At 39.3% G+C, this 25,782-nt stretch overlaps 1 protein-coding gene across 1 annotated transcript in view; it reads left to right on the top strand.

Annotated features, from left to right (window-relative positions):
* Positions 1 to 25,782, top strand: part of BCLAF3 (BCLAF1 and THRAP3 family member 3) — a 77,131-nt gene that overhangs the window by 32,907 nt on the left and 18,442 nt on the right. The window contains exons 9-10 of the mRNA XM_054581003.1: positions 5,607 to 5,709; positions 9,559 to 9,717. Of these exons, the coding sequence (XP_054436978.1) occupies positions 5,607 to 5,709; positions 9,559 to 9,717 (262 nt within the window). The remainder of the gene's footprint in view (positions 1 to 5,606; positions 5,710 to 9,558; positions 9,718 to 25,782) is intronic.

Genomic DNA, 25,782 nt, shown 5'->3' with positions numbered 1-25,782 from the left:
AGTGTTCCTTCTTATTAATGTTAGCTTTGAGGGTGGCGTTGTAGCATGCAAAGATGGCTTCCTGCAAGATGTTTTTCGCTGGGTCTGTTGGACTATTTCATTTGTATCGAGTAGCAGGTGTGGTGTGGTGTGGTGGAACCATGGAAACTTTTTTAAATTGAGATATTACTTACCATAAAACTCAACCTTTGAAAGTGAACAATTCAGTAGTTTTCAGTAGAGTCACAGTTGTACAACTGTTAGCACTATTTAAATCCAAAACATTTCCTTTGGCCCCCATTGATTGTCACTTCTATAACTCCCTCCACCCTGCCCCTGGCAACCACTAATCTACTTTTTGTCTGTGTGGACTTGAGTATTCTTGACATTTCATATAGTTGCAGTTATATAATATGTGGCCTTTTGTGACTGCCTTTTTTCTTGTAGCATAATGTTTTCAACATTCTTCCGTATAGCATGAATATTCCTTTTATGACTGAATCATATTCTGTTATATGGACATACTACATTCTGTTTATCTGTTCACCCGTTGATGGATATTTGTGTTGTTTCCACTGTTTGCCTATCGTGAATAATGGTGCTGTGAATATTCGTGTGCAAGATTTTGTGTGGACGTATGTTTTCATTTCTTTTCTGTATGCACTTAGGGTTGGAATTGCTAGGTCATGTGATAACTATGTTTAACTTGTTGATGAACTACCATGCTGTATTCCACAGTGGCTCTACCATTTTACATTTTCACCAGCAGTGTGTGTATGCACACACGTGTGCACAAGTTGTGTGCGGGGCTGGGGGGGGTCGCGTTCCAGTTTCTCCAAACCTTCACCAGAATTTATTATTGTTCATCTTTTTAAAAAGACTATATATAAAGGGCTAAAAATTGAGACAACTGTAATAGAATAAACATGATTTATAAATTTAAAAAAATAAAAAAAGACTATAGAACCTTTAATCTCTCACTTTATTATAATTTAATTTCCTTGTTCAAAAAAGTCATTTTATTCTTTTACCTTAGAAACTCAGTTATCAAAATTGACCTCATTAATATTTTCGCATAAACCTTTTTAGTTAAGTCAGTATATAGATTTCCATAGAAATTAAAAAGAAATGAATATGATGAAATCACGAATCGTAAAATGTAGCTATTTCCTACCTGTGTGATTTTTTCCCCTTCCAAAAGTTGTATGCAGGCTCTGTGTCTATGTTTGCCCACGATTATATCCCCACTGCCTTGAGCTCAATTCATAGCAGTTGAATGAATGAAGTCTTCTTTCCAAAGGAGTAGACAGGACAGAGGGTACTGAAATTGTATGCGTTTAGAGCTGGATCACTATTTATTCCCTGATAACTTAGGTAATCTTCCTCAAGCGAGCCTAGCACTAGGACATTCTATCTAGTCTTCAGACTCTGTTCTCTATTTTCTCCCAGTTCTGACCGACCTCTTACCCTGATGTCTCCATGTCCTTTTTTTTAATATCATAAATATATAATATAATGTTTTAAATATAAACAAATATAATATATGTAACATATAACCTATTACTATATATAAATTTATATATATATATGTACATACTTACATATACATTTTAGGGTATAGTGCTGGTACATTGTGTTTCTTAGCTGAGATTTTTTTTTCCACTTTGCATTTTTTTTTATTGTTCAAATCCATTTGTCTTCATTTTCCCGCCACCACTTTCCCCTGCCCGACCCACCCCCACCTCCCACCCTCCATCCTTCCCCACTTCGGCTTTGACCGTGGGTACTTTATACATGTTCCTTGATTTATCCCTTCCCTTTCCTTTCCACATTACCCCTCTCCCTCCTTTCCTCATGCCACTGTTGGTTTCTTTTTCCTTTCAGTGTTGCTCGTTTTATTTTGCTTGTCTGTTTTGTTGATTAGATTCCACCTATAGGTGAGATCATATGGTATTTGTCTTTCTCCGTGTCTTTTTCTGACACGCTATTTCTCCCGCTTGCGGTTAGCATTACGAAGTTCTCTACCTTGCTATTGAGGTGTTGTGGTATACAGGCATGGTGTGCATGTGAAAAAGCAGCTTCAAAGTCATGTCAGTAGACTTTAAGAAGACATGAAACTGCCAAGATTTTCTTTTTTAAATAGGCAGATTACGGAAAGCATAAGTGTTTATTTTTGCTGCATAATAATCTATAATCTGTACTGAACTGGAATTAACTTAATATTTATATATTTAGTGTCTATGTTCTAGTCACTTTTCTAAGCACTGGCATACAGTGAAAAACTGTACATGAAGCCTCTGCTCTCATGGAGCTTATAATCTAATAGTGGGAGAAATTTTTTAAAAATAAATATATGTTGGCCAGGAATAGGTGGAAAGTAAGGCAGAGGAAAACTTTAATAGAGTGATAAGTGTGGTGTGATTTTTTTTTAAGATTTTTTAAATTTATTTTTAGAGAGAAAGGAAAGGGAGAAAGGGAGAGAAACATCGATGTGAGAGAAACATCAATTGATTGCCTCTCGTGTGTGCCCTGACTGGGGACCAAACCCTCATTCAACCCGGGCATGTGCCCTGACTAGGAATCAAATCAGTGGCCTTTCCACCCAACCGTCTGAACCACACTGGTCAGGGCTGTTTTGTGTGATTTTATTTACGATAGTTACAGAATGCACTTACAGTTTTTCAAAAAATTGAGAGGGATGTGAATTATATGAGTTAGCCATAGAGTTGTTTTTGAGGGGATAGTATTTCAAAAGAGGGAATAAAGACCTTAAAGCAGGATATCACTTTCTCTTGTTCAAGCAATAGAAAAGGGCCCGTAAGGTTGTATGTAACACAGTGAAAAAGGGAGAGAGTTAGATGAGGCCAAATCATGAAGTGCTTTGAACAACATGAAGACTTTGTAATTTACTCTGAGGTTAGGAAACATTTTGGGTACTAACCAGAGAAGAAACATAATCTCATTAAATTTTAAAAGGATCACTCTACTTGCTGGGTAGAATATGAACTGTAAGAGCTAGGGGAAAAATTATTTCTCTCTCATGTAAGAAAAAATTATAGAGTCAGGAAGTCAGAACATGGTAGGTTGGACCCACCAGGGTTCCAGGCTCCTTAGAGCTTGCTCCTCAGATCTCTCCTGTGCATGGCATTTGCCTCATGGTCCAAGAGGAGTGTTTGTGCCTTAGCCTTCACATGCATGTTCTAGCCTTTTCTTTACAGACTTCCTGGAATTTACACATGACGCATTAGCAGACCTGATTTATTTAGCCTCAGGGCTATGCATAGCTCCAGGAAATCTAGGAAGTATATTCTTTAATTTGGACACTCATATTTGCCTGATCAAAAATCAAATCTCAAAGAATTAAAAAAAATTAGTGTGGCAAAATATGCATATCATAAATTTTAGCATTTGTAAGTGTACAATTAATTGGCATTAAGTGCATTCACAATGTTGTGCAACCATCACCACTGTTCTCTTGCAGAAGTTTTTCATTTTCTTACACAGAAACTCTGTTCCAACTAAACGGTAGCACCTATCCCCCCGTCCACAGCTCCTGATAACCTCTTTCCTTCTCTATGAATTTGCCTATTGTAGTTACCTCATATATATGTAGAATCTTAAAATAATCATCCTTTTGTGTGTGGCTTATTTCACTTAGTATAATGTTTTCATCCATGTTGTGTCATATGTCAGAATTCTTTTCTTATTTTAAACTTCATTCCTTTAAAAGCTGAATACTATTCCATCGTATGGATATACGCATTCTGTTTATCCATTTTTCTGTTGATAGGCATTGGGCTTTCCACCCTTCGGCTGTTGTGAACATTGGTGGCATCCTCTCTTTGATTATAGCCACCCCAGTGGGCGCAAAGTCATATGTCATTGATGTTTGATTTGTATTTCTCTAATGACTAATGATGTTGAGCATCTTTTCATGTGCTCTTTGTGTGTCTTTTTTGGAAAGTATTCAAATCCTTTGTCCATTTTTAAGTTGGATTATTGTCTTTTTATTATTGAGATGTAAGAGTTCTTTATAATTCTGGATACTACTCTCTTATCAGATATATGCGTTGCAAAGAAAATCTTTTAAAGTCTATTCTTTTGTTTATAGAAGTAGTCGTACATGCTAATAGTAAATATCTGGAAAAATATAACAAAGTTTAAAAACAAAAAATATGAGGCATTCTTAATTTAACCAGTCAGAGGCATCCACTGTTAATATGTAGTACATTTCCTATCTTTTAACTATTTTTTCTGGACATATATATGAATATTTTAAATAATTGAAATTATCCTTATGATATGGCTTTGTACCCTACTCTTTGGACTTACTATCATTATCATGAACATTTTGACAGAACCTAGGGGTTTTTCTTAACATTTCAAGAAACCCTGAGTGGCTGGCTATTTCATGTCATGTACTGGGGTCAGAGCTGGGGCCACAGAACAAGCCACCCACAGTGCGTCCTCTAAAGGGGTCACAGCTTGCTGGGTGAAACAGACAGGTGCCCCGGCATTGCGAGCGCAAATGATGCGTGTGAAGACCTCGAATGCTACATGTGCACTTAGCAGGGGTACCTGGTCCACCTCAGAGGAGTCTGGGAAAGCCTTTCTGGAGCAGGTGCACATCGAGCCACATCTTGAAGTTGTTCTAAGTTAGAAGGAAGTGCACATGCCAGCCTGTGGAAGCAGGAGAGATTGTGGTGTGTGCTGGGAGCCGCATGTAGATAAATGTTCCTAAAGCATAGTATGCGCTCAGTGTGCATGCTGGGGAGGTAGGAATGAAGCAGTCGGGCGAGGCAGCAAGGGACTGAGCAAGAAGGGCCTTGGGGGGTTTTTGCTCATGATGGAGAGTGGATTTCATCCCCAAGTCAGTGAGGGACCTGAGGGAGGGACTGAAGCAGGGCCACGGCAGTGAGGTGTTCGTTCACTGTGGAGCCGAAAGGGTCTGAGGAGCATCGCAGGGAGACGTGGGTGGACCGAGAGAGAACTTCCCGGGGACTGTGGAAATGAGGCCCTGGGGTTAGAGGAGAAGCCCAAGGAAAGACCCCACCCCCCCACCCACATAGGGCTGCCTTCCCTCTGGGAAGACCCCTTGTTGGCCTCTGGACCTAGTGGCAACAGCAGAGGGGAGCTGTCTTTTGTCACTGTGACCCAGCAGTAACAGAGGCCCCAGCTCTGTCAGTGAGGGGACTTTGAGTCCATCACACGCCACTTCCCCAGTGCTTTCACCAATAAGAGTCTGTCAGCAACAGGGTCCAGTGCTGCCACAGGCTTGAGAGCAGTTGTTATCTTCCCTCCGAAAACACACATTCTAGTAGGGTTTCAAGGGTCTACAGCCCTCGGGACACCTGTCCTTGGACCTCAGACTGAGAACCCCGGTCCAAGAATTCTGTTTTACCCCGTTGCTAACTTCCAACTTAGCTCAGTAATGTTTGTTGAAAAATGACGGTTTTAACCCTGATAACTTTCATTTGTAATTTATTTAGTGATGGATCACTGAGATTATTTTTACCATTGTGCTTCTTTAATTGTCTCTGAAGGGGGTAATTTGATTTCTCTTGTTTATTTGTTGGATAAAGGTAAACTAATAAAAGACTCTTATTTTCTCTCTCTCATTTTATTAGGAATGATGAGTCTTTCAGTTTTTCAACTCAGGTTGGTGGACTCCAAAATCCTAAATGGGCTATAAAATCAAATTCTAGAAAATTTATTCAGAGAACTTACATGGTAAGATTGCATGTCCAAATATTTCATTTTCATACATTTTATTCTCCTCACATTTATCTACATGTACGGGGATCACCAATATTCTTCATAATGTTTGTAACTATTCAGTAAGTAAGGGTTATAATTCTTTTGTTCAACGTTAAGATTCTGTTGAGACATACGGTTATTGTGACAGAAGAAATGGCCGTCTCTGATTTAGCAGGATTTTATTGCATTTATTTTAGTGCTAGTATGTTTTGTTTTGTTTTTTACTTAAGAGTAACTTTAGTAAGGTATAATTTTACATGAAATTTGCCTGTTTTAGAGGTATAATTTAATGATTTTTTGTAAATTTACCAAAATGTATAACCATTACCATAATCTAATTGTATAACATTTTCATGACCCCAATAAGAGCCCTCATGTTTGCTACCCACTAATCTGCATTTTTGTTTTTAAAAATTTGCCTTTTCATGGGGCAGTTCACAAATGGCAGCTGGCTTCCCTAAGAGCAAGCAAAGTGCCAGATGGAAAGAGAGAAGCCAGGGTGTGTGTGTAACCGAATCTCAGAAGTGACATTCCATCACTTCTATCATACTCTGTAAGAAGCAAGTCATTAGGTCTAGCCCACGCTCAAAGGAAGATGGTGACATAGGGGCCTGGGTACTGCAAGGTGGGGATGACGGGGGTCCCACTGTCCGCAGTGATTCACATCTTTACCTTCACGTGCAAAATACACCTCCTCCCTCCCAGAGTCCCCAAAAGTCTCATCTCATTACACGTACCTTCTTGCACTTACTGAAATTCAAGATGACTACTATCAAAAGAGTTTTATGTGACTTCTTTTTTAAACTGAGAAGAGAGGTAAAGGTGTAAAAAAGGAAGATTTGTGAGAAGTATAAACTCCAAATGGAATAAAGAGAAGGTTAGAATACTGCTATTTTGGGAAAAAGAAACCATTTTTCAGAATGGGCCCCATCTTTTCTGTTGCCATCGAAGGATTCAGGGTCTTTGTAGTTACCGTCTTACACCCTGACTTCTGTTTGCTTCCTGGTCATGGCCAGAGCATCTGTCTACTCAAATCATTTATCTGAGTCAGCCAGACCTGCCTCCTACAGTGCTGAGAATTTGTTTTTTTCTTACACAGTGGGAATTCTTTAGCAACTTCTGATGAAATGGGCCTGTTTCTCTTCTGGATGCCTGAATAAATGCTACAGTTTTGGTTCATTCTCAAAAATTACCCATTGTGTTAGCAGGAGTATTTTTTTTTATACTTCTCACATTCATAAATTAAACCAGTCCCTCACAAACTGGCATGGGTTACGTGAAGGGAGATGTGTGTGCATATGTTCCTGTAGCTAAGCTACATCTTTGTGTTCTTAATCCTGTGCATTCAAAATGGGTGTTTTTTTGTGGTAAAATGAAGTTTTAAAAGCAAACTTTAAAGTGTGTTCGCCCATGCTAATACTTTTTTCATGCCTAATTACACCATGCAGAGAAAAGACATTACTCACCTTTTGGAGTTGAGAGAAACCATCAAAACACGAGGCTTTAGAAGGTCTTTTAAATTATTGAGTGTTATTTTCCATTTAATTCTAGCTTTTAGTTTATACTTTGAACATAATGTTCTAAGTAGTAGTAAATTAAAAGCTGTTTTGTAACATTTCAAATAGCTATAACCTATCATTTCTGGGCATTTATAGTTAACTTGAATCAATTTAATGATGACCCCTTTCCTCAGGACTTGATTTTCAATATATTTTAAGTCAGTGGAACCCTTTTACAAATGTTACATGGAAATACTGATACATAAAACAGATCCAGAGAGAGAAGCTTCAGGTGGGGAGGCAGGCAAGGCCCCAAACCCTCCAAGTCCTTCTCTTTACCTCTGAGGTGTAAATGCATAACTGTAGAGCCTTCTCCAGGATTCACAGGTTGAAAATCCCTGCCTGTAGATATGCAGCCCTCAGGGGCCCTTTGGGTCAATCATCAGAGAAGGATTCGGGTCCAGCAGGCTTTGCCGAAACAATTCCATTGCATTCTATTGGTACAACTGTGTCTGACGTAAGTGATAGTTACAATCAACTAACATGTTAGAATTGATTATCCAAATAACCTCATCCCCCAAACATATGGGATAAGAATTACAGTGCAAAGCATTGTCAGTTTTTTCCTTGCTTCTCAGAGGTTGAAGTGCTTTTTAAATCCATTGGACTAATTTTCTTGCTTATGATAGGTACTTTATTCATATTTTTCATTCCACCAGGTCTTTTTCCCTCCCCCTTCCAAAAATTTTAGAAAGGGATCTGAGTTCTTTTTTGGTGTCTGTAAAAGGAACAGGCAAGCCAAATGGAGTAGTTAGCCCATTCATAGGAAGTTAGCATGAGCAGAAAGGTAATATAAGCTATCCCACAGAGTCGGAGGGCAGCTGAGTGACCTGCTGTTACTACCTGACTTGTTGAGAGTCAAAATTTTAGATGACAAAATACTTTTTTCCACTGTGAGCAACATGATTAATAGGCGTTGAGTACGTAATATTGCTAAAAACATGTGTGATGTTAGGTTTTCAAAAATAGCTATGGCCATAGAATATATCAACATGTTTTTTACAATCTTTCAATCTGTTGAAGCATAAAATCATTACCTGAAAATGTGATGTCTGCATAACTTTGTGTGAATGGGCTTTCAGATTTAAGTGCTTCCTATATGTTGTTCTAATCATTAGTCAGATAGAGTTGATTGTAGTATTTTTCTACTATTGTTATAAGATCTATTTCTTATTTCCCCCTCTCCTTAATGGGAAGTTCTTTGACATTAATTATAAATATTTTTTAAAATATATGCAATAATTTTCTTGACCATTCATTTGAAGCTGTGTGATATAATCTGATTATTTAGAAGTCCACCATTCTTAATAGTAGAATAGAAGGAGGAAAAATAATCCTTCCTAAGAAAAGAAGTTATTTCATTAAAATGTTATATTAATCGGAATAATTCAAAGCCAGAATTAGAAATCATCTTATTAGATATGTGAAAGTAGACAGCGTAAATCTGAAGATTAGTTCTCATGTCTTTAGTTTGTGCAGATAGTTTTAACAAAAATCACAGTCTTTTTATAATTCTCTTTAACCTGAATATTTTGTAGCATTAAGAAAATGATTGGAAAATAGACGTGGGATACTTTTTATAAACTGTGTGCTTCATTATGCATGACATACCCTTTGTTAAATAATTGTAGAAAGAGGAATATACTTGATTTTTATAATTACTCCACTATAATACACCAGTTGTACATTTCCCACATGGGAAACACAAATACTCATTGTTCTTTTACATCTGTTGTAATACTCTGCAGTATGCAGGTGAGGAAATGGGCTTTTTAAGTATAACTCTTGAAAATATTTGCTGTAATGAAATTTTTATGTTAAAGAAAGATTGGCCTGAAGGTATTGACAAGAATATAGTGAAGGGAGTTGTCAATTCTTAAATAGATGTTGACATCTAATGTTTTCCCCTCCATTTGTGATTTGATATATTTCACTATGAATAACAAGGATAATTTTAGCTCATTAGAAGTTTTGGGGGTTGTATTTATCTTAGCATGATAAATTTCAAGAATTTCAAAATTTTTTAACTTAACAGTTTTAAAATGGTTTTATGTAAATTTAAAACTAATTACATAAAAAATAGGCTAGGAAGCTAGTTTGAGGAAAATGTACTTTATTACTATCATTAATCTCTACTCTTTTAATATTTGTAGTGCCTGGAATCAAGGGCAGCTCTAAATACCAGAAAATTTCCCATTTCTTATGCTATTAAAGTAGATTTGGAGTCTCTGGTGTTAACATTTAATTATTTTTTCCTTTACAGACCAGCTTTAGAGGTGGCAGATTCCAGTCCCAGTCTAAATCAGGCGTGGTCCAGAAGAGCTTGTACATCCAGGCCAAATATCAGCGTTTACGTTTCGCTGGGTCAAAGGGATTTATCACTAATAAATTCAGAGAAAGATTACTGAAGAAGAAAAAGAAGGTTAGTTGGTTTTGTGATTATTTAAAAATGTTGAGTGACTTTTGAACTTCTAAATTACCTCTGTTTAATAGATAAATTGGGTTTTTTAATTTGACTTGAAAAACAACTTAGATTTCAAAAATACTTTTATTGTATGATAGTTGCAGAAAAACTTCAAGGGCTGGTGGTAACTGAGTTGTGAGACTGTTTAATCTTCATCTTAATCTGTTTAATCTTTTAGCTGTTATATCTCAAATACTTGGACTATGCCAGTTGTTTAAACTTTTTACTTTAGACTTTCTGTTACATGATTAATTTTTGAAATGGAAATTCAGGTAAATACTTTCAACTGATATATTTTAGCCTTATAAAAATGTGAATCATCCAAGTACCAAAAAATATTGAACTGAGTATATGAAAAGGGAGCATAAATGCAAAATACATTAACTGTTCTTTCCTCCCCATTCATCTATGTTTTATTGTGATAAACTATATAACATAATTTTCCATTTTTAAGTATACAATTCAATGGCATTAATTACATTCAGAGTGTTGTGTGACCATCACCACTTTACGCTAATTGTTAATGTTAATAAAAAGTTTTTTACTTGATAAGTTGAATTTAGTACTCTTAGTTGTAGATAGATTTTATTTAAATTTGCCATGTTGGTATTTGAAAATGCAGCATAAACATGATATAAAATTACCTTCTACATATATTTTAGATGAGAATAATAGAATTGAAGTTAAGTGAGGTATCTTTGTCAATTTTTGACTCATTTTTGTTAATAATTTTGGGCTGCTATTTTCTTCTGAGAAACATATGTATATTCAGTGTTGCTATCAAATAGTACAACTGTGTTTTTATAAATTTCCTAACCATGAATGTTTCCTTAATCATGCCTGTGAAGCCTTTACACCGAGCTTGCTTAGTGATTTTAGTAAAACTTATTTTTCAAAACATGGATCAGTAGAATGGAGTTGACAATTGATTTAAGTTTTCAAATTAAATATAGTATTTCCTGAACCTCTCTTACGCCCCAGTTGTAACAGTGCCTTAGAAGAGGTTTCTAATTTCACGGTGTATGTCACCCTAAGTGTTATAAAAGCCATCATCTCTCCTTTAAAAATGTGAGCGCAATTGGTGTCATTTTTCCCTCTTGTACACCTCTGTACTGTTGGATTGAGGTGCTCCTTCTCTTCCTGTCTTTTGTGGCAAATTTCCTTGCAACAGATCTTTTAGGTATTTGTCCCCAATCGCAGGCGGCAGCCTGAATGGTCTCAGGGAAGCTAGTCATTGATTTCCACTCAAGGAGGAAAGCCGAGACGAGCCTTTTCCTCAATTTTAAGGTTGCGTTTCAGATACATGTTATGTGGGTTTTTTTCCTGTTCTTTTTTGAACTTTAAGCATTAGCTCCATTTAACTCCCTTTTACCTCTAGTCTTTTGATGATTTGGGACTCCTGAGCACTCACTTGTCTGCCTGCCTCGGCCTGTGCTTCCTGTGCGCTCACTGAACTTGCTCCATCGCATCACGTTTGTCTGTCTCATCTGGCCCAGTTCCCAGTGACACCCACATCTTCCAGGCCACAGTGACCGCCAGCCTTGCCTAACAGCAAAGAGAAACTACATGTCAAGGCTTCACCTTAGGACATGAGAAGTGTGTCCTAGAAGGAGCCACTGTCTACTCCAGGTCTCCTGTCTTTAGGTGCTTAGGCTTTTTGTGTCATCTAAAATGTAGCAACTAGTTAGGGTTCAACGCAGGTCATGGCCCTGCCCTCCTGTTGCCTTTCACTGCCATCTGAGTGCTTTAGAGGTGGTCCCAACTCGTCGGGTTTAAAAAAAAATCAATGTCTACTATTGCTTTTCTTAGGCACACCCTTCTGGATACTACCTCATATGTCTTTGTGTTGTAGCTACTTTGACAGGGGTTTCTCCAGTCTGGCTGCCGTCAGTGCCTGCAAGCAAGCCATAGCCAGGCTTTTATAGATTGTGTCTGAACAAGGCAGACTCTGTGAGTACAGCATGAAGTCAGTGTCCTACTATTCTTAGCACCCTCCTTAATAGTGGGACTGCGCTTGCATACTCTCCTAACCTTCAGGCAAAGTAAGAAGGCATTGCAGCTGGTCTCTTTCTGCCACGGTGTGGACGAAGGCGCTTCAGGCTTACTTGGCTTTAGTGCTGCCCCAGCAGCAGTGTACTCCTCCGAAACCCCATTCCACGGGCGGACGCTGATGGTTTAGACCTATTAATTCCATTTTACCTCAGCGTTCATGCCCTAAGGAAAAGAGGTGGAGGCCTGGAGTCTTTGGTTCCTTCTAATGTTGCTAGCTTCCCTTTTCCCTTATATTAGGGACACTTCTCAAATGGGGTTACTGGATGTGAGGTGCCCTTTACATCACTTTTCATCCCAAGTTCAGCATTAGAGGGAACTTCGAAGCTCCTGTCTTAGAGAGAAACCTTAGTCTGACTACCATCTGTTCCCGGCTTTGACTTTTTGCCCTAATAGGGACTTCATTCATTTCACTGTTATTAGACCACCACCTAGATTAATTAAGGGTGCGTGATGAATTAATTCATCTAGGTATGCTGGAACATCTTCCCATGTGCCTCAGAGTCCATCAGGAAGGGTTAGATGGATCCTGTCTGGACTTCTCACTCTCCCGTCATATTGAAATACCTGGGCTGCTCATTCGTGGCTTGAAAGTCTTGTTATGCTCAACTGCAGTACGGTCTGGTTATTGTGCATCAGACATGTGCTTCCTGTCTCCAGCACCAGTCTCAGGGAGGGATGGGGGAGGTGTGCTCCTAATACTTCCTCTGTCACATTTCCAGAACCATTGTGGCTTCCCTAAAACCGCTTTGGTTTCCCAGCTGCCTACAAAGTAGTAAGACTCCCAAGCAGTATTAGGAAAGTACAGAACTGAAGTTCTTTCTCCTCATTTATCATGCACTCGTCATGTCGGTCCCGTTCCGGCTGATTCCCTTTTATTGCATTTCCCTTCTTTTGGAATCTGGGCTTGGGTTTGACGACGGAGGGGTGGGAGGAATGTCTGTTACCACCTAGAATAAGGCTGATCTTTTCTCCACTGTCCCTGTTAAATATCTTGTCACAGAAAGTTTGCAGAAACACTTTATTTAAAAAAAAAGATTGTGTTTATTTAGTTTTTAGAGAGAGGGGAAGGGAGGGAGAAAAATATTGATGTGCAAGAGATACATAGATTGGTTGCCTCTCACACACAATCTATCCTGGGGAACCTGGACCACAATCCAGGCATGTGCCCTGACTGGGAATAGAACCCACAACCTTTTAGTTTGTAGGCAAGCACTCAATCCACTGAGCCATACCAGCCAGGGCTGCAGAAACTCTTGAGGGTCAGACCATGTACCAGCATAGGACAAAGAACCTAATAAGAATTCATGAAGCCACCTCTGGGCACATTGCCTCTGAGAAACTGTGAGCAGTCGTGCATTTGGTCAGGAAGACATGGGGTTCCCTAGCATCATAGATTCTCCAGCAGTTCTCACGTGCCTGCGAGCTAGGTGCCAACCGGAGCTCTGTCTATGGATAGGAAGGGGACAAAGGAGAGAGCATCAAGACACTGCAGGAAGGAAGTTAGAGACTGGCATTTATGGCTTTTTGAGTTGAAAAAAAAAAAAGCCTTGGAAGTGATAGAGTACAAAGATTAGAACAGGAACAAGATCAGATGAAGCAACAAAAATCTGTTACCTCCGTGCCGTGTCCCTCAAACCGAAGCGTGCCAGGGTGCAAAAACATTGCGTAGAAGCCTCATCGCCTTCAAACGTTTATGACCTGGAGCCTCCAGTTTCGCCACCTACTTCTCTGACTTCTCTGTCTTAGTGATTTCTCTCCTTCCGTGCATCCTTGAAAAATGTAAGCATTCCCTAGTGTTATATTCTTTATTCTGTTTTTTCCTTGTTTGTACTTGCCTTCATTGCCCTCAACCTTTTCCCAAGGCTTCAGCCATTGCCTCCGGTGGTGTCTTCAGCCCTGACTGCTCTCCAGGGCCCCAGATTTCCAGCAGCCCCCAGCACCCTCACATGGATGTCCAGAAAGCACCTCAAATTCAGCATGTTCAAAGTCACTCTTGCAGTGACACATGCTGTGGCATGGGTGACCCTTAAATACATGGTGCTAAGTGACAGAAACCAGCCACAAAATAACCACACATTGTATGATTCCATCTATAGGAAATGTTTAGAATAAACCAAGCCACAGAGACAGAACATAGGTTAGTGGTTGTGAGGGACTGGAGGGTTAGGGCAATGGTGGTTGTGTGTGTGTGGCTGGAACAATACGGTATGGGTTTTTTTTAGGGGGGGTGAGAGAAATATTCTAAAATTGATTATGGTGACTGATGGTTACACAACTCTGAATACACTAAAAAACTGTTGAATTGTACACTTTAAATGGGCGAACAGTATGATGTGTGAATTACATCGCAGTAATACTGTTAAAAATAAAATAAAATGCGCTCTCCTCCCCAGACCACTGGTTTCTCCTCATGGTCTGCAGCTCCTGCAACCCGCCAGCCACACCAGAAACTTGTCCTATTAATCCTCCTAGTCCTCCTACCTTCAGCCATTCCGAGTCTTCTTCTTTCTGTGACTCACTCATCTTGTAATTTAACTCATTGCTTTTAATGGCTGCATTGTATTCCTCTCTGTGGATGTATTATTTATTTCACTGCTTTTCAAATATTTTTGCTTACTTACCCTAAAATTTTGAAAAATTATTAACCTCATTGCACATGTTTAGTTATCTGATTTTTTATTACAAGTTTAAATTGTTATAAAGAATATAGTATCTGGCATATTATAAATACTGAGTCTTAAATAGAACTGTTACATCATAGTTTTAAGTCTCTTCAGTGGAACCTGCACACCACAGGAATTTGATAACAGATGTCATCCATTTAAACAGTGAGAAATTTTACATCATTCCTTTTTTTTTTTTGCCTTGAATTTGGATTTCATTTAATTTCCCCATAGGCTTTTCTTTGAAAGTCTTTTATTGATAACCAAATCAAACTTGACATAAATGTGAATAGATTTCCGTGACTATTAGGTGTTTAATATTTCCTCTGGATTGAGTTAACATTGCTATTGATAAAAACAGCATAAATATATTACATATTTTGTAAAGTATTGATTAGACAGAAAAGTTTTATTAGAAATATATTTATCTTTTTAGTTAGTTCATGTAGTCATAGATAAGTATGACTCATTGCTGGTAGAAATCATAACAGTGTTCAAATATCCATTCTAATTCTATCTTTTCTTTTTATAGATGTAAGTCTTGAGAAACCTTGTTTATATGATTATATAGGTGGGAGTGAAAGGACTTTTATTATAGCAGAGCCACTCAATTCTTTGGACTCACTCTGAATTCTAGGCCAGAAAAATCACTTAGTGATCTGTCATCAAAAAGTGTTTTGAGTATTCTTTCACTGGCAACTTAATTTTTCTCCTTTCTGCTGTATTAAACAAAAGCAAAGACTCAGAAACCGTTGCACCTGCAGCAGTATGGTGTTTATTACTAGCTGTTAGCATGGGTTCGTTTTTTTCACACTGTCACCAGTAGTTCCAGTCACCTCTTTTTGGGGCTCCCCAGGTACTGCAAAGTAGTAAGATTCGGGATGAGAAGGTGTATCTTTCTTGTATAAAGTGGGAGGTGGGGAATCAGACTTAATCAGTTGTGCAGGCAGGTTAATTCTGGAAAGCAAGCATTGCGAATTAAGATCGGGAAATTAATTCCCTCCAAGCTAGCTGTAGCCGCACACCCCTTGGAAGGTCTTTATCCGCCCCTAAGGATTTGCGTACCCCAGTTTGATGATTGCTGACTTTCTTAACCAAGCCTCTGTCAGTGACTTCGGGATAACTTACAGGTTTTCATTATTTCCAGTAATACTCCTGGGAACATTGACACTATGGTACCTTGCCATAGTGCCCCTTTTATTCATTTCTCTTCTCCCCAGAGGTACACGAAGGGGCCTGTTTACCTACACCCTAGTGCACACTCCACATTATCAGTCTTTATCAATCTGATAGCAGGAAATCTCGTTTGCCTGTCTTTGATTGTTAATGATGTGACTGTATTTTGATGTCTCTATTGGCCCTTTGTCTTTCTTCCCTCAATTTCCTTATTTCTGTGCTTTCCCAGTGTTTCTGTTAAGGGGTGGTACTTTTCTGGTTGGCTTATCAGAGCTCCCGGTTACTGAGGGTACTCATCTGCCATACAGTTTGCTGGTCTTCATCAGCTGTTTGTGGTGGCTTTTCTATTACAGAACTTGTAAATGTTGCTAAGTCTGACAAGTATCATGGTATGCTTATAAAAATTCCTTATGGTTATTTTTATAACCAGAATGGTTAAATTTATGGTTATAAAATTTTTAACACAAATATTTATTCCATTTAGAATTTATGATACAATGTGAGGTCAAGATCTCAGTGATCCCCCACTGGATAGTCAGCTTTTCTAACACTGTATTGAATAATTTGTCCTCTCCCCACTGATTGAAAACGCCACCTTTACTGTATGCTACGTTCTGTGTATTCCTGGTCTGTTTGTGGACTCTTTGGAGCCTCTAACTTGTTTCCTTGCTTCCTATGATTTGCTTATTTTGTTTCTTCACGACTAGCCCAGTCATTGTCCCAAAACACAGACTGAATCGTATCGCTCCTGTGCAAACACCTTCCAAGGGTTTTGTTGCCTATGAAAAAAGAGACTAGACTTATTAGCCAGGTCCAGCCTTAAGCTACCTTTCTAATTACCTTTCTCCGTGGACCCTCTGTTTTTTGGAGTATAACATATGTTTTCACGTGTCTGTATCTTTGTGCCCGCTGTTTTCTTGGCTAGAAATTGCTTCCTGATCCCCAATCTTATTAAAACCCTGATTTCCTTTTAAGACCTACTGTGAAGCCTTACCAAAGCCTGCTTCCCTCTCTCACTCTCCTTTTATTGGGTCTCTGTTGCTCTTTACCTTCCTTTCTCCCCAAATAGATGGTCAGCTCCTTGAGAATAGAGGGTATCTCATTAGTTTTCAGATATTCCCCTGTTGCCTTTCAAGTTGTCCATTTTTAGAAGATGCTTGTTGAATGAATCAAATTGAATCTTACACACACAACACATACATACGTACACTCACACAAACACTTCCATCCATAGCTGTAAAAGTTAGTGAACAGCAGCCATTGTGTCAGGGGTCCCAGACCACCCCAGTTTCAGTGATTCTCTAGGGGGACTCAGCATATAATAACACTCATGGCTATGACGTGTCACTGTGGAAGGCTGCACAGCACAATCAGAAAAGGGAATTGGTACCCAGGCAAAGTGCAGGGGCACAGCAGGTGCAAGTTTCCAAGAGTCTGCTCCCAGTAGAGTCACACTTGCTTAATTCCCCCAACAATGAGCTGTGAGAACACATGTGAGATGTTGCTAGCCAGGGAAGCTTGTTAGAGACTCGGTGCGCATTGGAGACTTGTTGGGAGCTGGTCACACAGGCAGCCCCTGCCAGGCACGCACCCAAATTCCACTCTCAGAAGGAAACAGGTGTCAGCATGCACTGTATTCTTCGCACAGTTAAGATACTCATCAATGGTGGGAACCCTCCCCAAATCTAAGTTCCTAGATGCCAGCCGACAGCCAACCTTGTAAGCAGGCCTTTCACAGGGTAGCCGTCAGGAATACTACATTAACCATTTGCTATACAACCATATTTTTGAAGAGCTTAATTGCACAGATGGTCAGTGCCTAAAGAGAGGAGGAAAAGATCAATGCGCTAGGAATAGTCATGGAATGTGTGCTAAGTACTTTGATTTCTACTCTTCTTCACAGAGCGGGTAGGTTATGAGCTCAGTCATGGAGCAGAGCAGGACACACAGGGGCTCCAGCCAAAGGTCCACGGTTGGCAGTAGAGTGTCGAGCTGGGTAGAGATAGGGATACAAGTTATAAAGGACCTCAAAAACTTGGTTGAGCAGGATGTGATGTGGTAGTAATAGGGTATCTTCCTTGCCCGAGAAGGAAAAGGTAGTACTTGAAGGTGACCGACTGGTGAGCAGTGGGTAGGCAGGGTTCTAGGGGGGAGAGGAGATGCAGGAAGACCCACAAGGGGGCATTTGCACTGACTCAAGTGTCAAGTTATAAAAACCTAGATGAGGGTAGTGCTCGCTTAGCTGGGTCAGCAGTCTGCTTAATTAGGTTTTCAAAAAATTGGAAAAATGGAGTGATCAGTCCAAGAAATGGTGTAGAAGGAGCTGTGTCAAAGGTGACTATGATTCAGAATAATTGTACAGTTTTCTAAACAAGGTATTTCCATTGAAAAAAATTTTAGAATTATTATAGGTAGACTATTCTTTTAAAGTTGTCAGTAGACAACGGACTTTTTTAAATATTATATACTGAGTAAAGAAATAGGATACAATGAAGTCTACTTCTATTTAAATGAATAATGTTCACAAATATATTTGCATGTATTTTGAATATTTCATTAACCAAAATAGAAAGAAGAATAAGAACTTTCTATCAGTACTGTTTTTGTTTGGAATTAAACATTTGCGTATTAATATAAATGCCAAAAAATAAATCAACTTTTAAATTTCTTTCAGTTTTAATAATGTAAGATCCTAGTAAAAGGTAAGCATTTATGTGTTAATAATTTTTAATGTCCCAAAATAACATGTGATTCTACCATTTTTGCCCTTTTATTAGTTGCATGGTCTTACGTCCAGTTTGTGGTTGGCAATTTAATATTTTACATAGCATCACAGTATAGAGTCCGTGTTCATTACCCTTTAGTCATTGTCTTACTGTTGTGAATTTCTTTTGCTGTGTTTATCGAAGCTTTTCGTATTTTTATATTGTGGGTAACCAGCCAAAAGCAAGAACGCTTCCCCACCCACCCTCGGCCACACAGGAGGAGTCCATATAGTTTTAGAATTAGATACTATATGATGACAAAGATAAAAATACCAGTTTCAAGGTGTGCATATGTCACATGAGGCTCTGCACCTGAGGGACTACTGTTTAAGAGCGCTGATTTTTTTTTTTTTTGCCAGGGCTGTCCGCAGTGAAACTCACCCAATGGCAGGATGCCGTTTTCATCAACTTACTAATACCGATGTGTCGAGTACCGTGCATTTTCTTTGTTTTAGTGACATCATTTGATACCCACTGTGATGTGTGCTGTTGTTACTTTGCGTGCTTGCGGTTCCACGTACCTTTGCTGGGACTAGGGGCGCAAGTGGTACTATATAAATGTAAATATTTTGAAAATTGCAATGTGAACAAAACTGTAGCTCAGATGTTATAACTGGTCTGTCTTTCTTTTGTTTTCTTTCCATAGGAACGTACAAACATTGCCATAGCAGTCTAATCGGGAATTGTTACAAATGAAAACAACACTACAAGAGGATATTTGAGAGCATCTCTGTCAAGAGTTAGAATTGGCACTAAAAGCACTAATACTGTACCTTCCTTGAAAAAAATCAACTTTGTTTCTCTGTAATGGAATGCTGCAACTTTTTCACACCCACTGGCTTTTAAATTGCAGTATTCAATTGAAAAGATGTCTAACTAAAGTTTCTTTGCAAAAAGTCTCAAAAGGGCATTCATTATTTGTTGAATTGTTCTCTGAGCATGGTTTCATAGGGAACTTAACTGAGTTATATCCAAACATTTATATGTGGAAAGTTTTTCTTATGTAATAGAAAACAAAAGTATCTGAATTATATAGTATCTGCACATGAAAGAACTTTAAACAGTGGCCTTACAGTAGCAAATTTTATACCGGATTTTTCTTTTTCTGATGACATTTTGTCTTATTACTTGAAGTTTTTTTTAAGTTTCTGAAGATCAAGGCCTATATAATTCATACATTTCATATTATGATATAAGAAGGCAAGAGAAAAGGTGCTTCAAAATATTCCATCAGATAGTGAGTGCACTGAATTTTTAGTAAATGGTTCTTTCAGTTTTTTCCAAAACTATTTGCTCTTTTCCAGTTTTGAAATGCTATTGTAGAAAATATGTGACGATTTTGTAAGCTATAGTCCATCTTACTTTCCCTCAGGGCAAGCTTATGCATATCATATTTTTAAAGACTTTTTAAATTTTTGACGAAGTCTCATATTTGGGAATTGTACTTTACTACAGCATTACACATTTTGCAAGTACATAGTATAAAGTGAACTTAAAATAAAGTTCAGTTGTATTGAATATCTACTATGTATAAGATAGGATTGATGGAATTTTAAAAGATATTTTACGCCTTAATACCTTATTTCTTTGTTTTCTGTGTTCTGCTTAATAGTACATGTACATTCCCAATTACATTTTTGTGAAATGTTTATTGATAATAAAACAGAATATTGTTGCTTGTTATGCTTGAGGAAGTTACTTGCCAGTTTGTGAGAATATAATTTTAATTTCATATGAGAATTACAGCCCTAGCTAGGGCCTACTGATGTTAAAAATACTTTTCTGCACTTAGACCTTTTTAAATCAAAATCTGGTAAGAACTTGATTTTTCATGCCTAGATTGTGAAAAACTACAAATATTTAATTTATTTACATACCTTTAAAAGGTAGGGCCACTGTTTCCTTAATGGGTCAGTGAAAAGAGGGGTGAGAACACTTGCTGCATTACAATCAGGTAATAGCCCTGGCCGGTACTCAGCTAGTTAGAGCGTTATACCAATAAGCCAGGGTTGCAGGTTCGGCCCCCCAGTCAGGGCGCATGCAAGAAGCAAAAGAGGAAGACATGAGTAAGTGGAACAACAAATCAGTGTGTCTCGCACTCACTCTCTTAAAAAAAAAAAGAAAAAACTAAAATTTTTAAAAAAATACTTCATTTTAATCAGGTAATAAATTTAGGTAGGTGGCCTGTCTTATGCTGTGCTCTGTCTCTATAGGCCAGGCTTTCCAAACATATTTAACATTCCACTTATGGTAAGAAAGAAACGCGTACACACAGTAACATGACAACTTCAGGTTTTGTTAGGTACTCGTAATATCTGCCTTAAATTTAAAAATGACTTATTTCATTTGTTCCCATGTTCTGGGGGAGTTATGAGCCTCAAAAATTGAACCATTTAGTTAACACATATTTATTGTACAGATTCTGTGCTAAAATTACCACAATGAACAAGACAAAAAGGCACATAGAGCCTGCCTTTATGGTACTGACAATCTGATAGGGAAAACAGACATTAAGCATAAAAATGTAACTCAGTAAATGGCATTGATTCCCTAGCTCTTTTTATTAATTGTAGCATTTCAGGGTAAAATGGCTGCTTCAGTATTAAATCATTCCACAACTGATTTTCATTTTTAGGGATATTTGTGTTTACTTTTGGCGCTGATTTCACAAAAATCAAAAGGCCCCACTCTGTTGGTTTTGCTGGTTTTGAAATCTGCATGTCAAAATGCAAAGCATGTTATTGCAAAATACATATTCGTAGCATGGGTATAGTCAGAAAACATTCAGTGCATAAGATATAAAGCCTAAAAAGAAAGGCTTGCTTTATAATTTAGACTATAACATAAGGACAGGGGCCACATCTGTCTCATTCATAGTACTGGGTCAGCTCCCCACATCCTACTTGACACATAATAGGAACTCATTTAATATTAGCTGAATGAATGAGCAATGAGTAGAATGTTTATTAAGATCTAAACATCTGGTTTTCTCATGTAGGTTGAACAATGGTTATCCATAGCATTTTTTTTTTTTATTGACTGGAAAGAATTGAATTCATATGGGCAAAGGACTTGAACAGACACTTCTCCAAGGAGGACATGCAGAGGGCTTAGAGACACATGAAAGGATGATCAGCATCACTAGCCATCAGAGAGGTGCAAATTAAAACCACAATGAGCCCTGGCTGGTGTGGCTCAGGGGATTGAGTGCTGGCCTGTGAACCAGAGGGTCACCAGTTCAATTCCCAGTCAGGGTACAGGCCTGGATTGTGGGCCAGGTCCCCAGTAGGAGGCACATGAGAGGCAACTACACATTAATGTTTCCCTCTTTCTCCCTCCCTTACCCTCTAAAAATAAATACAATTTTTTAAAAAAAAATAACACAATGAGATACCACTTCACACTGGTCAGAATGGCCATCATAAACAAATCAAGTGCTGGTGAGGCTGTGGAGAGAAGAGACCCCTGGTGCACTGTGGGTGGGAATGCAGACTGGTGCAGCTACTGTGGAAAGCAGTGTGGAATTTCCTCAAAAAACTAAAAAGGGAACTGCCTTATGACCCAGCAATTCCACTGCTGGGACTATACCCTAAGAATCCTGAAACCAATTCAAAAGAACCTATGCACCCCAATGTTCATAGCAGCATTATTTACAATAGCCAAGTGCTGGAAACAGCCTAAGTGCCCATCAGCAAGTGAGTGGATAAAAAAAGCTATGGTCCATTTACACAATGGAATACTACGCAGCAGAAAGAAAGGAGCTCATTTTGTGACAGCATGGATGGAACTGGAGAGAACTAATGCTAAGTGAAATAAGCCAAGGGGTGAAAGACAAATAGCATATGCTCTCGCCTATAAGTGGAACCTAATCAACAAAACCAGCAAACAGAATAGAACCAGAGACACGGAAACATGGAACAGACTGACATGACCCGGAGGAGGGAGGCAAACGGGGGAAAGAAGGGGAAGGGGCAAGTCAAGGAACACATATAAAGGGCCCCTTGGACAAGGACTACAGGGGGGATTGAATGTGGGGGGTGGGTAGGGCAGGGGAGAGCAATGGAGAAAAAAATGGGGACGACTGTGTAATTGAACAATTTTTTTTAAAGTTGAATTCAGTAATGCCCAAGACTGTAGAAGAGAAGTTGATTTGATAAGTCCCAAACCATCGCCTTCTCCCCTTCCTCCTCTGCGTGGTAGGCCCTTCCCTGGCACTGGAAAGACAAAGATAGGACACGGTTCCTGCTCTGAGGAACCTCATCAACTGTTGGGAAAGAGTCACAAAAATAGAGACTTGGGGTCTAGAGTGTACATGTCATACTGGACATACATACTGTACAGAAGGTCGAGAGAAACACTGGTGTTCCTGGTTGAGCGCCCCCTGGTCACACTCCTTTCTCACTGGTTTCACAAAAATCAAAAGGCCCTTCTCTGTTGGTTTTGCTGGTTTCAAAATTTGATGGGCTGGGGAAACCTGAGTAAGTGAACATGGGTTCTGTCTGTATTATTTCTTCTAGGTGCATGTAAATCTAATTAATATAAATTTTGATTAAAATATCCATAATCTTATCACAGAGAAAACTATAAATATTTTGGAGGATACTTATTTTTGCTATTGGAAAAAACTATTATAGTTACTATTATAGTTACATTATAATAATTTTGTGGATGCTTAATATAGAGCACAGTTTACCCATAAGCCCTACATTTTTCAGTAGTTGTTTTGAAGGCTGTAGATATTTCCAGGTACAATCAGGAGAAGTAAAACTGGATCAGAAACTCCTCCTCCATTAAATAGTTAACTCAATGAGCAGCTGTCACAACTTTATCGGCAGCAACCAAACAAGGAGGTAAGGGGAGAAGATGCTGATGCAGCAGGGGCGGTGCAAGCCTTCCCCGCCCCCCCTCTCCTAAGGAGCACTGAGTAAAGAAATGAAATGGACAGCATCTTGGTGAGGACGGGTCCCAGTGTGGACACGGACTGCCAGGTAACCAGGCCGTGTGGAGGAGCCATGGAAAACCCTTGGGAAGGCGAAGTCTTTGCCACCATCTCAGGACCTTGGGGAGAGTCCCCAGGAGGAGGCACTTTTCCAGGTCAGGTCGCAGTGCCACCGATGGTAGCCAAAGCCCAGAGGGTAAGGTGGAACACCTTTGATTGGGTCCAGTCAACCCCTGTTCTGGACATTTGGGAACCCACAAGAAAGGGGACCAGGTTTCCCAAGAAAGTTCTAGTAGAAGGAATGGTTAGGAGCTCTGAGTCCACTGAAATACAGAACTGAGATTTTAAAAATGAGGAATTACAGTTGTAGAATGGAATGTAAATATCATTCTTGAAAGAAAAATTCACATACATTGATCAGTTGGTACATGGGGGAGGGAAAGTGGAATGAAGACTAAGAGTTAATTGCCTCATCTTTCATGGCCAAGTGTCATGTCCAATTTTAATGTCTAGGATTGTATTATTAAAAAAACCCTAGTGACCCAACCTTAAGTTTTTCACAGTCTTTTCTCTGACCTTTGCACAGTGGTTCTCAAAGTGTGGTCCCTGACCAACCGCATCAGCATCAGCGCCGCCTGCAAACTTGTTAGAAGTGCAGATTCTTGGTCCCACCCCAGAACTACTGAACTAGAAACTCCAGGGGTGGGGCCCAGCAGTCTGGTTTATTTATTTATTAATTTATTTATTCTATGCGATTATGCTATTACAGTTGTCCTGATTTTTCCCCCTTTGCCCCCCTCCACCCAGCCCCCCCCACTCCCTCAGGCAGTCCCCCCACCATTGTTCATGTCCGTGGGTCATGTGTATAAGTTCCTTGGCTGCTCCATTTCTTATACTGTCCTTTACATCCCCATGGCTATTCTGAGACTACCTATTTGTACTTCTTAATCCCCTCACCTCTTCATCGATTTCCCCACGCCTCCTTCCCATGTGGCAACCATCAAAACGCTCTCTGTATCCATGATTCTGCTTCTGTTCTTGTTTGCTTAGTTTGTTTTTCAGATTCAATTGTTGATAGATTTGTATTTCTTGCTATTTTATTGTTCATAGTTTTGATCTTTTTCTTAAATAAGCCCCTCTAACATTTCATATAATAATGGTTTGGTTATGATGAAGTCCTCTAGTTTTTTCCTTGTCTGGGAAGCACTTTATCTGCCCTTCCATTCTAAATGATAGCTTTGCTGGGTAGAGCAATCTTGGCTGTAGGACCTTGCTTTTCATGACTTTGAATATTTCTTGCCAGTCCCTTCCGGCCTGCAAAGTTTCTTTTGAGAAATAAGCTGACAGTCTCATGGGAACTCTCCTGTAGGTAACTAACCTCTCTTGCTGCTTTTAAGATTCTCTCTTTATCTTTAACCTTTGGCATTTTAATTATCATGTGTCTTGGAGTAGGCCTCTTTGTAGCCATCTTGGTTGGGACTTCCTGTGCTTCCTGGACTTACATGTCTATTTCCTTCACCAAATTAGGGAAGTTTTCTTTCACTATTTTTTCAGCTAGATTTCCAATTTCTTGCTCTTGCTCTTCTCCTTCTGGCATCCCTATAATGCAAATGTTGGACCTCTTAAAGTTGTCCCAGAGGCTGCTTATACTATCCTCATTTTTTTTTTTTTTGGATTCTTTTTTCTTTTTGTTCTGATTGGATGTTTTTGGTTCCTTATGTTCCAAATCAGCTTCATCCACTCTACTGTTGTTTACCTGTAAATTGCCCTTTGTTTCAGTTAGTGTATCCTTTATTTCTGAACGGATCTTTTTTATGCTGTTGAGGTCCTCACTAAGCTTCTTGAGCATCCTTATAACCAGAGTTTTGAACTCTGCAACTGATAGATTGCTTATGTCCCTTTCATTTAGTTCTTTTTCTGGAGTTCTGATCTGTTCTTTCATTTGGGCCATGCTTCTCTGTCTCCTCGTCTTGGCAGCCTCCCTGTGTTTGTTTCTATGTATTAGGTAGAACTGTTTTGACTCCTTGTCTTGGCAGTACGGCATGATGTAGCAGGTGTCCTGTAGGGTCCAGTGACACAGCCTCCTCTATCACCCAACCTGGGTCCTTGAGGTGTGCCCTTTGTGTGTGGGCTGAGTATAGCTCCCTTTTGTAGTTGAGCCTTGATTGCTGTTGGCAGATCAATGGGAGGGATTTACCCCTCAGGCCAGTCAGCTGTAAGGACTGGCTGTGGCCACTGATCACCAACCTTCGCCCTCTGTGGAGGATCGGCTGTGCAGGGGCAGGGTGGTGGTGCTCTGATGTGGTCGGTAGCTGTCCACTGGGTGTGCTGGCCCTGGGGTTTCCCAGGTGGTGCAGGCCAAGGTCAGCCCCCACCTGTGTTTTGCCTGGGGCACCCTGTCTGAGCTATAAAGCAATCTGAGATGGCT

This window comes from Pteronotus mesoamericanus, unplaced genomic scaffold (genome assembly GCF_021234165.1).
Source record: "Pteronotus mesoamericanus isolate MK-2021 breed Mesoamerican mustached bat unplaced genomic scaffold, CSHL_Meso_final contig_65, whole genome shotgun sequence".
Taxonomy (NCBI): domain Eukaryota; kingdom Metazoa; phylum Chordata; class Mammalia; order Chiroptera; family Mormoopidae; genus Pteronotus; species Pteronotus mesoamericanus.
This window is presented reverse-complemented; position numbering and strand designations above follow the sequence as displayed.